This window comes from Pteronotus mesoamericanus, unplaced genomic scaffold (assembly GCF_021234165.1).
Source record: "Pteronotus mesoamericanus isolate MK-2021 breed Mesoamerican mustached bat unplaced genomic scaffold, CSHL_Meso_final scaffold_54, whole genome shotgun sequence".
In the NCBI taxonomy this organism is placed as follows: domain Eukaryota; kingdom Metazoa; phylum Chordata; class Mammalia; order Chiroptera; family Mormoopidae; genus Pteronotus; species Pteronotus mesoamericanus.
In genome coordinates, this window is record NW_026555321.1 from 76,328,788 (window position 1) to 76,342,926 (window position 14,139).

Consider the following 14,139-nt stretch of genomic DNA (forward strand, 5'->3'; position numbering starts at 1 on the left):
TTTTTGAGCTCTCAATTTTCTTCCACTGATCCATGTGCCTGTTTTTCTGCTAATACTGTACTCTTTTGATTATTGTCATTTCATAGTATACTTTGAAGTTAGGAGTATGACACCTCTGACTTTCTTCATTTTTTGCAGGAGTGCTTTGGCTATTTGAAGTGTTTTGTAATTCCATACAAATCTGATGACTTTTTGTCCTATTTTTTTTAATGCCATTGGAATTATGATGGAGATAGCATTAAAAATGGGTAAAGGACGTGAACAGACATTTCTCCCAAGAGGACATACGATACTCAACAGATATATTAATAGATGCTCAACTTCACGAACTATTAGGAAAATGCAAATCAAAATTACAATGAGACCCATCTCACACCTGTTAGAATGGCTGTTATGAACAAGACAATTAATAATGAGTGTTGGAGAGGTTAGGGAGAAAAAAGAACTTTCATTCACTGATGGTGGGAATGTGAACTGGTACAGCCACTATAGAAAACAATATGGAGGTTCCTCATAAAAATTAAGAATAAAGTTACCATCTGACCCAGTGACTCCACTTCTGGGTATCTACCCCAAAAATTTGAAACATTTTTCCATAAAGATACATGTACCTTTGTGTTTATTGCAGCATTAGTCAAAGTATCCAAGACATGGAAACAACCAAAGTGTCATTCCATAGATGATTGGATAAATAATAGGTGGTACATATATACAATGGAATAACAGTCATAAGAAAAGATGAAATACTGCTATTTGTGACACTATGGATATCATGCCTTGAGAATATTATGCTAAGCAAATAAATCAGAGAGAAAAAGTCAAGAACCATATTTCACTTTCACTAATATGTGGGATATAAGACTGAAAGCAACAGATGAACAAACAAGACAAGCAAGAACTCATAGACACAGACAACAGCATGGCAGTTACCAGAGAGAAAAGGGGGTGGAGAAAGGTAACAAAAGTTAAAGGGAGTCATATGTGGTGACAGAAGGGGATTTGACTTTAAGTAGCAAACACACAATGCAATATACAGATGATGTGTGATAAAAAAAGAAGAAAGGAACGTTTTATAATTTATTCTCCTCATTTACTAAGCTGCGTGAGTGTGTTTGTGTGAAGTTTAATGCCTAAGCCATCTTAGAAAGAAAGGAAGTACTTATTTTAGACCAAGAAATTTTAAATTCTAAACAACATTATTCATTTAAAATAAGATTTTAAAAAATTAAATACATAGGAATAAATTTGCAAAAGTGCAAAACATATATTTGAAATTTTTTTTAAAAAAGTGACTGAAAGAAATTAAAGACCTGCATGGAAATACATCACATTTTCATGGATCCAAAGACCTAGTATTATTAAGATAGCAATAATATCCATATTTACTTATAGATTAATCTATCAGAATTCCAGCTTGCTTCTTGGCAGAAATAGACAAACTGATTCTAAGATTTAGATGGAAATGCAAAGGACTTAGAATAACCAAAATAATTTTGAAAAAGAATAAGAAAGATGAAAATCACACTTCTTCATTTCAAAACTTAGTTTTAAATAGACAGTAATCTAGACAGTGTGGGTTATCTTATATATGGCATATGCTTAATCATACAAATAATTGGAATGAAATTGATGGTCCATAAAGAAAATCCTCAGTTATAGCCAATTGATTTTTAAGGGTGACAAAACCAAAGGGGAAAGAATTGTTTTGTTTTGTTTTTTTGACAAATGGTGCTGGGAAAAATAGATAACCACATGCAAAATAAACTTAGAGACATATCTCACACCATATACAAAAAAGAAAAACTAAAAATGAATCAAAAAACCTAAATTTAAGACATAAAAATATAAAACTCATAGAGAAAACAGAGATGTAAAAATTTGTAACATGGAATTGGTAAATGATTTCTTAAATATGACACCATAAGCACAAGTTAACAAAAAATAAATTAACTGTACATCACCAAAATTAAAGTTTTTGACCTTCAGAGTATACTCTCAAGATGTTGCTAAGGCAACACACAAAATAGGAGAATTTTTTTTTTTTGCAAATAATGACTCTGAGAATGAAGTTATGTCTAGTATATATGAAGAACATGATGACATCTGAAAAAGTCCAGCCATTGTTAATATAACATTTTGCGCAACATGGATGTAACCTGGCAGCCAAGAAAAGTGGACTGGAATATCTGTGCACGGAAAAGTGACTTCACCGTATTAGTCAGTGGGGGTGGTAGACACTGTTGAGTGCGCATGTGTACTTTGTGGTCACCACATTCAAAATGAGTGAACAAGTAGAGCAATGAATTGCATCCAATTTTGCATTAAGCTTGAACATTCCTCCATGGAAAATATTTGGATGATTCAGAAGGCTGAAGGTATGGGCAACTGGTGATTGGCAGCTTCATCATGACAACACACCTGCTCATGCATCACTTTTTTTTTTTTTTATGAAACATCAAATCACGCAGGTAACAGCCCCACTACCGCCCAGATTTGGTGCACTTCAACTTCTGGCTTTTCCAAAAACTAAAATCACCTTTGAAGTCAAAGAAATTTCAGACCATCAATGAGATTCAGGAAAACGTGACAGGATAGCTGATGGAGACTGAGAGAACTGTGTGAGGTCTTTTATACATGTTCCTTCACTTGACCCTTCCCCTCCCTTTCCCTGTCTCCCCCTTCTCCCTTGATTTTGTTGGTTTCTTTTTCTTTCAATGTTGCTAATTATATTTTCCTTGCTTATGTGTTTTGTTGGTTAGGTTCCACTTATAGGTGAGATCATATGTTATTTATCTTTCACCCCCTGGGTTATTTCGCTTAGCATAATGTTCTCCAGTTCCATCCATGCTGTCACAAAGGGTAGTAGCTCTTTCTTTCTTTCTGCTGCATAGTACTTCATTGTGTAAATGTACCATAGCTTTTTGATCCACTCATTTGCTGACAGGCAATTAGGTTGCTTCCAGCCTCTGGCTATTGTAAATTGTGTTGCTATGAACATTGGGGTGCATAGGTTCTCTTGCTTTGGTGTTTCACGATTCTTAGGGTATAAACCCAGCCGTGGAATCGCTGGGTCAAAAGGCAGTTCCATTTTTAGCTTTTTGAGGAAATTCCACACTGTTTTCCACAGTGGCTACACCAGTCTGCATTCCCACCAACAGTGTACTAGTGTTCCCTTTTCTCCACAACCTCGCCAGCACCTGTTGTTTATTGATCTGTTTATGATGGCCATTCTGACCAGTGTGAAGTGGTATCTCACTGTGGTTTTAATTTGCATTTCTCTGATGGCTACTGATGCTGAGCATCCTTTCATGTGTCTCTGGGCCCTGTGTATGTCTTCCTTGGAGAAGTGTCTCTGCCCAGGTCCTTTGCCCATTTTTTAAATTGTATTGTTTGTCCTCTTGGAGTGGAGTCGTGTGAGTTCTTTATATACTTTGGAGATCAAACCCCTATCTAATGTATCATTGGCAAATATATTTTCCCATATAGTTGGTTCCCTTTTCATTTTGCTGATGTTTTCTTTAGCCATGCAGAAGCTTCTTATTTTGATGAGGTCCCGCTTGTTTATTCTTTCCTTAATGTCCCTTGTTTTAGGGTACATAACAGTGAAAATATTGCTGCATGGGATATCTGAGGGTTTCCTGCCTATATTCTCCTCTAGGACTTTTATTGCCCTATAAATCTCATGTCCTTCACCTATTCAATCTTCCCTTTCTCAACCTGAATCCTGGCAGCTACTAATGGTTTCATTGTCTCTACAGTAGTGCCTTTCCAGAAAGTTATATAAATGGAATTAGAGTATCTGTAATTTTCAGACTAACTTTATTACTTAGTAATATACAACAGAGGTTTCTCCATATATTTTTGTAACTGGGTCTTTCATTTCTTTTTATTTGTATAGATTGTATATTGCTAAGCGATATTTTATTGTATAGATGTAGCACGGGTTTTTCTTTGTTTACTTCATCCACCTATTGAAGAACATTTTGGTCATCTCCAATTTTGAGCAACTCTTTATAAACTCATTTTTGCATTCAGGTATTTATATAAACATAAATTTTAAAATTAGTTGAATAAATACCTAGGAATGCAATTCCTAGATCACGTGTTAATACTATGTTTAACTTTGTAAGAAACTGCCAAACTTCTTTTTGAATCCCCACGAGCAAGGAATGAGAATTCCTCTTGATGAGAATCCTTGACAGCATTTGGTATTGTAATATTTTGGATTTTTGCTATACTAATAGGTATGTAATATTGTCCTATTGTTTTAATCTAAAATTCCTTAATAATAAATGACATTGAGACTCTTTCCATATGCTTAATTTTCAAATGTATATTCTTTGATAAGATGTTTGCTCAAATATTTTGGTTAGTTTTTAATTGGGTTGTTTATTTTTCTTGCTGAATATTAAGAATTCTTTGCATATTTTGGAAACAGTCCTTTATAAGATATAAGTTTTGCAATATTTTCTTTCCATATGTGGCTTGTCTAATCATTACCTCAACAGTGTCTTTTGTAAAGCAGAAGTTTTAAATTTAACTTTATATTTTAATTATATTTTATTGCTTATGCTATTACAGTTGTCCTGATTTTCCCTCTTTGTCCCCCTCTACCCAGCATCCTCTACTCCCTCAGGTAATCCCCACACCATTGTTCATGTCCATGGGTCATGCATATAATTTCTTCGGCTACTCCATTTCCTATACAGTACTTTACTATACTACCCCATGGCTATTCCGTAACTACCTATTTATACTTCTTAATGCACTCATCATTTCACCCATTCCTCCACACTCTCTCCCATCTGGCAACCATCAAAATTCTCTCTGTATCCAGGACTCTGTCTCTTCCTGTTTGCTTAGTTTGTTTTTAGATTCAATTGTTAATAGATATGTATTTATTACCATTTTATTGTTCACGGTTTTGATCTTCTTTTTCTTAAATAAGTCATTTTAATATTTAATAGAATAATAGTTTAGTGATGGTGAACTCCCTTAGTATTTTATTGTTTAGGAAGCTCTTTATCTGCCCTTTGGTTCTAAATGATAGCTTTGCTGGCTAGAACAATCTTGGCTGTAGGTCCCTACTTTTCATGATTGTGAATATTTCTTGCCAACTCCTTCTAGCCAGCAAAGTTTCTTTTGAGAAATCAGCTGACAGTCTTCTGGGTATTCCCCTGTAGGTAACTAACTGCTTGTCTCTTGCGGCTTTTAAGATTCTCTATTTATCTTTAAGCTTTGTCATTTTAATTATGATGTGTCTTGAAGTGGGCACATTGCATCCATCTTATTTGGGACTCTCTGTGCTTCCTGGACATGCATGTTTATTTCTTTCACCAAATTAAGGAAGGTTACTTTCATAATTTTTTTCCGATAGATTTCCAATTTCTTGCACTTTCTCTTCTCTTTTTGGCACCCTTGCGATGCAAATGTTAAAACACTTAAAGTTGTTTTTACAACTTACCAGAGGCTGCTTACACTATATTCATTTTTTTAATTTGGGTTCTTTTTTCTTCAGGTTATTCTGATTGGTTGTTTTTTTGCTTCCTTATATTCCAATTCATTGGTCTGATTCTCAGCTTCATACATTTTACTGTTGTCTTTGCTATGAATTGTTCCTTATGTCAATTAGTGAATCCTTTGTTTCTGACTGGGTTTTTTCTTTTTTTTTTTCTGTTATTGAGGTCCTTGCTAAGCTTCTTGAGTATCCTTATAAACAATGTTTTGAACCCTACTTCTAATAGATTGGTTATCTCCTTTTTGTTTAGGTCTTTTTCTGGAGTTTTGATCTGTTCTTTCATTCGGACCATATTTCTTTGTCTCCTTATTTTGGCTGCATCCCTGTGTTCGTTTTTATGTATTAGGTAGAGCTTCTATGACTCCCTGTCTTGGTAGAACAGCATAATGTAGTAGGTGTCCTGTAGGGTCCAGTGACACAGCATCCCCTATCACCAAAGTTGGGTGCTTGTGGTGCACCCTTTATGTGGGCTCAGTATACCCTCCTCTTGCACTTGAGCCTTGATTGCTACTCACAGGTCAATGGGAGAGATTTATCCAGGACAGAAAGCTGCCAAGAGCTGGCTGTGACCACTGGTCACAGCTCTCCTTCCAAGGAGGAGCAGCTATACAGGGACTGGGTGATACTGCTCCAACATGGTCTGTAGCTGGTCACTGGGTGGGCAGGCTCTGGGGTTTTCTTGGTTGTGCAGGCCAAGGTCAGCCCCGACCTGTGTTCTGCCCAGGGCCACCCTGCATGAACTATAAAGCAATCTGACATGGTTGCTACTTGTGCTGTGGTTGGACCTTGATGCCAGACACTTCAGTTCCTCTCTATATAACACTGATGCCTTTCAAGCTGCTACCCTGGTGCTGGAGTTCAGGGAGAGTGAGTCCATGTGTGGGTTCTTTAAGTGGAGCTGCTTGGGACTCCTGAAGTTTCTTCCACTGACTTAATCCCCACTGGGTTTTGCAGCCAGGAGTTATGGGCACTTATCTTCCTGGCACTGGAACCCTGGGCTGGGGGGCCTGGATCTCCTAATTACAGAAATATCCCTTTCAAATTTTTATCCACCACACATGGATGTGGGATCAGAGTGTTCTGCATCACTGCCCCTCCTACCAGTCTGGATGGATGTGGTTTCTTTTTTAAAAGATTTTATTCATTTACTCTTTTAGAAAGAGAGTAAGGTAGGGAGAAAGAAAGGGTGAAGAACATCAATGTGCAAGAGATACATCGATTGGTTGCCTCTTGCACACCCCAACTGGGGAACCTGGGCCACAGCCCAGGCACATGCCCTGAGAGGGAATCCAACCTGTGACCTTTTGCCTTTCAGGCCAGTGCTCAATCCATTGAGTCACACCAGCCAGGTCTGGATGTGGTTTCTTTAATTCTGTAGTTGTCAGACTTCCATTCAACTAGATTTCTGACAGTTCTGGATGACTGTTGTGCTATTTTTAGTTGTATCTTTCATGTGGTTGTGTGAGAAAGTAAGTCATGTTTACTTATGCTACCATCTTCTGTGATTTTGTCAGAAGTTTTTAAATTTAATTTATCCTAAGATCAATTTTCTCTTTTTTTATGGACCATGTTTTAGATGTTATATCTAAAATCTCACTGCCAAAACAAAATCATGTAAATTTTATGCCATGTTTTCTTTAGGAAGTTTTATAATATTGTCTTTTATCTCTATATATTTTATCTATTTTGTGTTAATTTTTGTGTAAGAAATAATATCTAGGCCTAGATTCCTTTCTTTGTTTATTTTCTGGGTTTTTTATAAGGACTACCCTATTTTTCTTCATTAAATTACTGTTATTCATTTGTCAAAGATCTGTTGACTGTCTCTCCATATATATTTTTCATTTTTTGGTTTTATTTTTGGACTCTCTGTTATATTTATTGATATATGTGTTTAGTCTTCAAAAACACTCAGGCTGTCTTGATTACTGTAGCTTTATGGTAAGTCTTGTGTCAGGTATCCTGAGTCCTCCAACTTTGTTCTTCCAATGCCATATTGTGTTGGCTACTGTGGGTCTTTTGGTTTTCCATATAAACCTTCTCACCAGTTTATTGATAATCATAAAGAGTTGGGATTATTTTAAGATCACGCTGATTCTCTAGATCAAGTTGGGAATAACTAACATTTTAGAAATATTGAGTTTTCTAATTCATGAACATGAACTACTTTTATGTTTATTTTGATCATCTTTGATTTTTTCTCCAGTTTTATAATTTTCCACATATAAATCTTTATTCACTTTGTTAGATTTATACCTAAGCATTCTTTTTAAGTGAGATATTATAAATAATATTGTAATTTTAGTTTCAAATTACAGTTTCTCATATACAACAGGATAATTGACTTTTGTATACAGTAAGTCTTCACTTAGACTTATTGATAGAAACTGGAATTTCAAATGAAACAATGTATAATAAAATCAGCTTTACCATAGGCTAATTGATATAAGCAAGTTAAGTTCCTGTGGCATATTTCTGGCCAAAAAAAATCACTAAACTTCTAAATAAAGACCCAAAACACTTCTAACATTAATCATTTAAATAAATGGAAGCTATAGATACACTTAAAAAGATAAATACAAAGAAGCAATCAAATTCATTTTCAACTCTCTTTCTTATTCCAACTTTAGGTCAAGGTGGCTACCTCAGCACCTCAGGGTCCAATGTGGGAATGCCATTCCATCAGAGTTTGCACACTCACACACACACACACACTCATTATATTGGAACAATTTAGACATGTCAATTCACTTACCATGCATATATCTGGGATGTGGAAGGAAACTGGAGTACCCAGAAAAAACTGGAAAAAACCTGCAAACTCCACACAGACAGTGTCTCCAGACAGGAAGTGATTTTTTTCTATTAACATATAATGAAACAACATTTAATGAAACAATATTCTAGGACTCACTGTTTTAACCTTGTGTCCTGTGATTTTGTGATAATTACTTATTACAAAGTAATTATCATTAGTTACATGATAATTTTGTTGATTCTTTGGAATTATCTACAGACAAAGACAGTTTATATTTTCTTCTCTAATCTGTATGATTTTTATTTTATTTTCTTGCCTTTTTGCACTAGCTAAGACAGCAAAAATGAACATCCTTGCTTTGTTCCAGTCTTAGAGGGAAAACATTCAATTGCTCACAATCCCCTCTCTGTTTGCTACCTTGCACCTTGATGTTTTAGTTTTTCTCTGTTTCCTTGGTCAAAATTCACCATCTCTTCTAGGGCTTGTTGTGATTAAAAAAAAGACAGTGGGAATCAGAGAAACATTCATTTAAATCAGGATTTGGATTTTGGTGAAGTTGATTTAAATCCTTTCCATTTGTTTTCTCATTCTAAATGAGAAAAATATCGCCTATGCCAGTGAGTTGTTGTAATGATTATGTGGGGAAATGTGTGAAGAAACTCCTTAACACTTGAACACCTAACTTTCATTTAGGGCATATGCTAAATACTCAGAATACAACTGTGAATAACACATAGGACTAGCTCTCTGAAAGTTGTAGTAGAAAAAATTAACTAACAAAATAGAATATTTTAATATATAATCATATGTCCTAAGAGAAATATGAGTTTATAGAGTAGCTTTAATAATTAGAAGCTATGATCATTATTATTATTCCTTTCAAGTTTATTTACTCCTCCTGAGTTATCAAACAGAGCTAATGACATTCCCTAGCTCTTTTACTACATATCTTCTTTTGTTTACATCAAAGAAAATTAATACAATTCTTCACTTGATGACCTCTCTAGTTTCTGCATTGTCCTCATTTTTTTCTTTTTACATATATATCTCAAAAATTTTTACACCTTAGGTATATAATACCTACATTTTTTTTGTTTGGTAATATTTATATTTTGGTTCTCACATGCAGTGTAGAGAGGATTTCAAATAAAATAAAATATTTGAGAGGGCATGGTGGTTAGAATTATATTTTTATATTGAGCAAGTTAAAAAATAAGCTTTTTAATAAGATTAATTCTGATTATCTAAGTATGCAGCACATCATTATATAGTCTGAAAATTATTTGGGACTCCATCCTTTACATTTTGTAACAAATAGGAAGATTAAATAAATATATTTTATATATGTGAGTTTATATGAACACCCATCTTAATTTTGTGTTTTAAATAATGAAATAATTGATACCATAGTTTTCCAAAATAAAGTTCTTTGTTACTAGGCAGCAGTATTATGATGCTCAAGAAAGATATGTTAACGAAATATAACTTCAGGTCAGCTTTCTAATATTCTCTGACTTATGACGTGAAGAGCTGAAACAGTTTGTTAGCATTGTGGGTTTTGTTTTTGGTGGGGCAGGAGATGAAGGAAGGAAACACCAAATATGGAGAGGCAGAAAGGGGATAGAGATCATAACTAACACGAATATAATTGGGGAGACTGTGAGCAAGGTGCCACCCTGAGAACAGTTACTTGCCTTTTCATTCATCTTGCTGCCTGCAGTAAAGAATTTAATATTTTGGCTTTAAAACAAAAAATAATTTGTCTTGCCCATCACTCTTACCTCTCTTAATAGTAAGCTAATAAAGCAACAGCATACAGAGGTAATCGACGGGGTTTGCATGTGTATGTGTGTGCGCCCGTGTTACTAAAAAATATTAAAATAAGTGCTGCTTCTGAGATTTTCAGAAGTTTCTGCTGACTCTTTAATCTCTCCAAGCTCCTGTCTGAATCAGTAATTTTGTATTGGATTTGGAATATGTTCTTAATATTCTCCACCCAATATTGAAAGGCAGTCTTTTAGAGAATGAATAAAGGCATTGCAGGGACCTTTGACAACTCAGCATGCTTGTTTCTTTGAAGAAAAGCAGTGTTTCAGCTCATATTTGTCTACTTGATAAAATTTAACCACCAGGTTGCCCTTTTGACTAATGATTGCTATGAAAGATATACCAGGAAATTTAGGTGATTGTATTTGCTAATTAAAACGCATTTGCTTTGACAGATTGAAATCTTTATTTTAAGGTAGTTTATGGGAGCTGTTTGAGCTAAGTTCACCATTGGTTTTAATTCTGTTTTAAGGGATCCAGTACTTATTTCACACAGAAAAGGAATTAAGAAAATAGCTCTGCCCTCCAAGAATGTTAGTTTAGTTTGATAGGCACTATTGTGAAAGCAGTTTGCTTCTCTGTTTTAAAAGAATAAAGATAGTCAGTTAGTTCTTCAAACCCTGAGTCTGAGTCTTTTAGTATTTGAGCTACTCTGTGAAGTAAATATTGGGACATGATGTAGAAAATCTTCTGTAGATATTTATGGGACTATTAAATAAAAAATTCTGTCTAGAATTGTAGATTATGCATGTGTTAGTTCATTAAGTTTCTACTATATGCTAAGGTTCTTCACAAATATTAATCCTCAAAACAAAACTGTTACTGTATATTAGTTATCATGATTTTACAGATTTGGAAACGAAGACTCAGAGGGCTTAATTAATTTGCTAAACACTTTAAATTGTAAATATTTGAGTCATTAATAGAGCCTATGACTTTAATTCCAATGTGCTTGTATTGTACAAGTTTTCTTTAATCTTTTAATGAAAATAATAAAAGATTAATTAATTTAACAGATTGCTTTTGTTTAGCCAATAAAAGGACACTTCCAAAAACATTTAGTTTATTTTAAACTAGACTTTCCATATTTATAATGCATATGTTCAACTTTTTTTTTGCTTTTGTGCATGCAGGTATGTTTATATTTATAAATTTTGCAATATAAATTTTAAAACAATCCATCTTTTCATACTTGTGATATCACCAATGGAAAGTAATGTTAACAGTCTGTTTATGAATTTAAAAATAGAGCTTTGGAGTTCTTTAATATAGCATTAATAATTATTAATACTAATATTAATAATATAGCATTAAGTATGATGTTTTATGTTTTAAGATGCTTTGCATAAATTGTAATACATACATAAACTTATTCATATAAATGTAAGTTTAATTGTTGGTTTGAAAACATGATTAGATGACTGGTTAAAAGAATACACTATGAATACTTTTAAAATAGACCAAATTACTTAGCACACAATCAAAAATAAGAAATGTATATTATTAAATGCTATTCACTGACACCATTTTCTTTTTAATATGCACCCATCTCCAACTAATAAGACTTATTTTTACTTAAAAATAAATAACAATAAACCTTAATTTTTTGTATGGCAATCTTGTTCTTCAGGTATTGTTTTGTTTTTATTTATTAAATCTAAATGTTTGGTTACAATTAATTTAGTGTATAACTTTGCCAAATTGATGAAGTTCATGCTGTCTCAAAATATTTAAATAGAGCCACTGGAGGCACACATTTTTTCAAATTTTCTCTTGGTTCTTTTCAAATGATATTATATTTGTTCCACACATTCCCTCCAAAATCATGGAATAAAAGAGAAAATTCATGTATAAGAAAGAGAGCAGCATTTAGATATAGAAATAGATAATGTAGGCATAGAAATGCAAATTAGGCATTTGTAAAATGCAGGAACCAGGTAACAAATATCTATGGCAGGTACAAGGTGAGCACGGTGGTGCCTCAAATCTTTATGGGTAGGAAAATATTCAAGAAGATGAGAAAGTTATAAGTAAATGGAGAAAGCTGCAAATAAAAGCTTTTAACCTTTCTGCATGGCTCCAGAATATGCATTATAGAGAGATAAGTACCCTAAAACAGAGTATTATTAATTTAATATTGGAGATTAAAGGATGGCTCCTTTTTTTTTTTAATTTTCATATACCAGTGATTGAATTATTGTTTCCAATATGGAAGGGAAATGAACTTGTTTTGAAAATTGATAATTCCATTATCATTATCATTATAAATTAGGTGTAAAAAAATTTAAAGAAAAAAAAGGAAAGCAATCATTTTGAACCTGGTTTATTTGCACTTGCAATCCCAGAAATACACATGAATTACTTATGTGCTGGGACATGGCAGCCTTCTGGCTCTGCTATCAAATCTCTGCAAACAATGTGACTTGGAGTGATAGAGATAAGAATTTAGTTGAAAGATAATATTTACCATTGACATTGAGTTACTTTGATGTAACCAAAACCTTGTCATTTCTTAGACAACAAGAATACGTAATGTGAAAATGAGAAGAGATTTAAAAGTTGATTCCAAAATATGTCCCAAAAAATTATTGAAAATAATTAATTTTTACAAATTCAGCTGTTTAATAACAGTACAGTCCTTTTATCTTGTCAAATAAATTATTAATGTTTAATTTTAAAATTACAAAACACTCCATTTATTGCAAGAGTCTCTATATATTTAAGGGTAAAAACAAAAGTTAGAGGAGGGATATGTTGTGCAAATACAGTTTTATAAAAAGCTAACCACTTTTAAAATCCTGTCTTTCAGGAAAGAACGGTGACCATTAGAAGACAAACTGTAGGAGGATTTGGATTAAGCATAAAGGTAGCCCATCTTTCCAGTCTATCCTTACAAAGGACATACTATCCTGCTGAATTTTTTGTGTATTTTAGTTTTTGGAAGATTAATAATTAGGCAAGCATGACTATAACAAACTCCTCAGTACCTGGACTGAGATGTAAGCTAAGTAGTTTCTCGTAGAAACTTGGCCACATTTTGATTTAGAAATTTTACAGAAGTATTTGGAAATTTTATCTCACTTGGCATTGAATAATACTAATTAATTACCTTTTGTATCTGTTTTCATCTAAACTAACAAATATGATGTTTTAGTGTGCATATCATCTTTTAATCAACCAGAGTAGAAAATATTGACCTGTCGATGAATGTGGCCAGAACAAGTTCTATGCTAATGAGGTCTTATATAAGTTAAGTATTAATTGTATTCTATTCATCATTTTCTTTTCAGTGTTCATTTTTATTTAAAAAATAGTAAAATCTCATGTTACTATCCAAATATATATATATCCAAATATATAGGATAAAGTTTAGCATTTGGTTATTATAAAAATTACCATCTTTTTTATTGCCATTTATTCATTTTTTCTCAAAATTTATTTTAATTGCTCACTTTTTATTGTATTTTTCCATTACCACTTATTGCCCTTATACCCTCTTCCACCTCCACCCACCTCCCTTCCCCTTGAATCATGACACTGATGGGCTTTTCTTTCTGTATATTGTTGGCTGTTAAAGATGTACCACACCTGCAGTTTATCATCACTGAAGCCAAACAGAACTTTTAAAATGATGGGAAATTATATAAATACTGGAAAAGTTAACTTAAGGACTTTAAAATACCTTTTAGAAGCCTACATCTCTAAATAGATAAATGAAATTTAAATTTCTCTTGATTGTTGGGCTAGGCATTTTGCTTACATAAGGTGAAAATCATACATCTGAAGTAAATATTTCATGAAATGATAACACAGCTCAAGTTACAGATGCTTGAAAATTGGAACTCATGGTTTAGTGAATACAGCTCTAGTTGACATTATGAAAATGGCTCAGAAAATTGATCAATGTAGAATAGTATTGTGTAGACATATAATAAAAATATTACCATATAAAATGTTAATTTTAATATGTACTTGTATTTTATCTGTCATCAACTAAGACCAGGGAGACACACCAAACAAATTATAAGATTTAAGT

The 14,139-nt window shown here is 33.2% G+C and overlaps 1 protein-coding gene across 1 annotated transcript in view; it reads left to right on the forward strand.

The window, feature by feature from the left end:
* The window catches only part of SNTG1 (syntrophin gamma 1), a 576,561-nt gene that overhangs the window by 266,854 nt on the left and 295,568 nt on the right, over nt 1-14,139 (forward strand). The window contains exon 4 of the mRNA XM_054595747.1: nt 12,913-12,969. Within this exon, the coding sequence (XP_054451722.1) occupies nt 12,913-12,969 (57 nt within the window). The remainder of the gene's footprint in view (nt 1-12,912; nt 12,970-14,139) is intronic.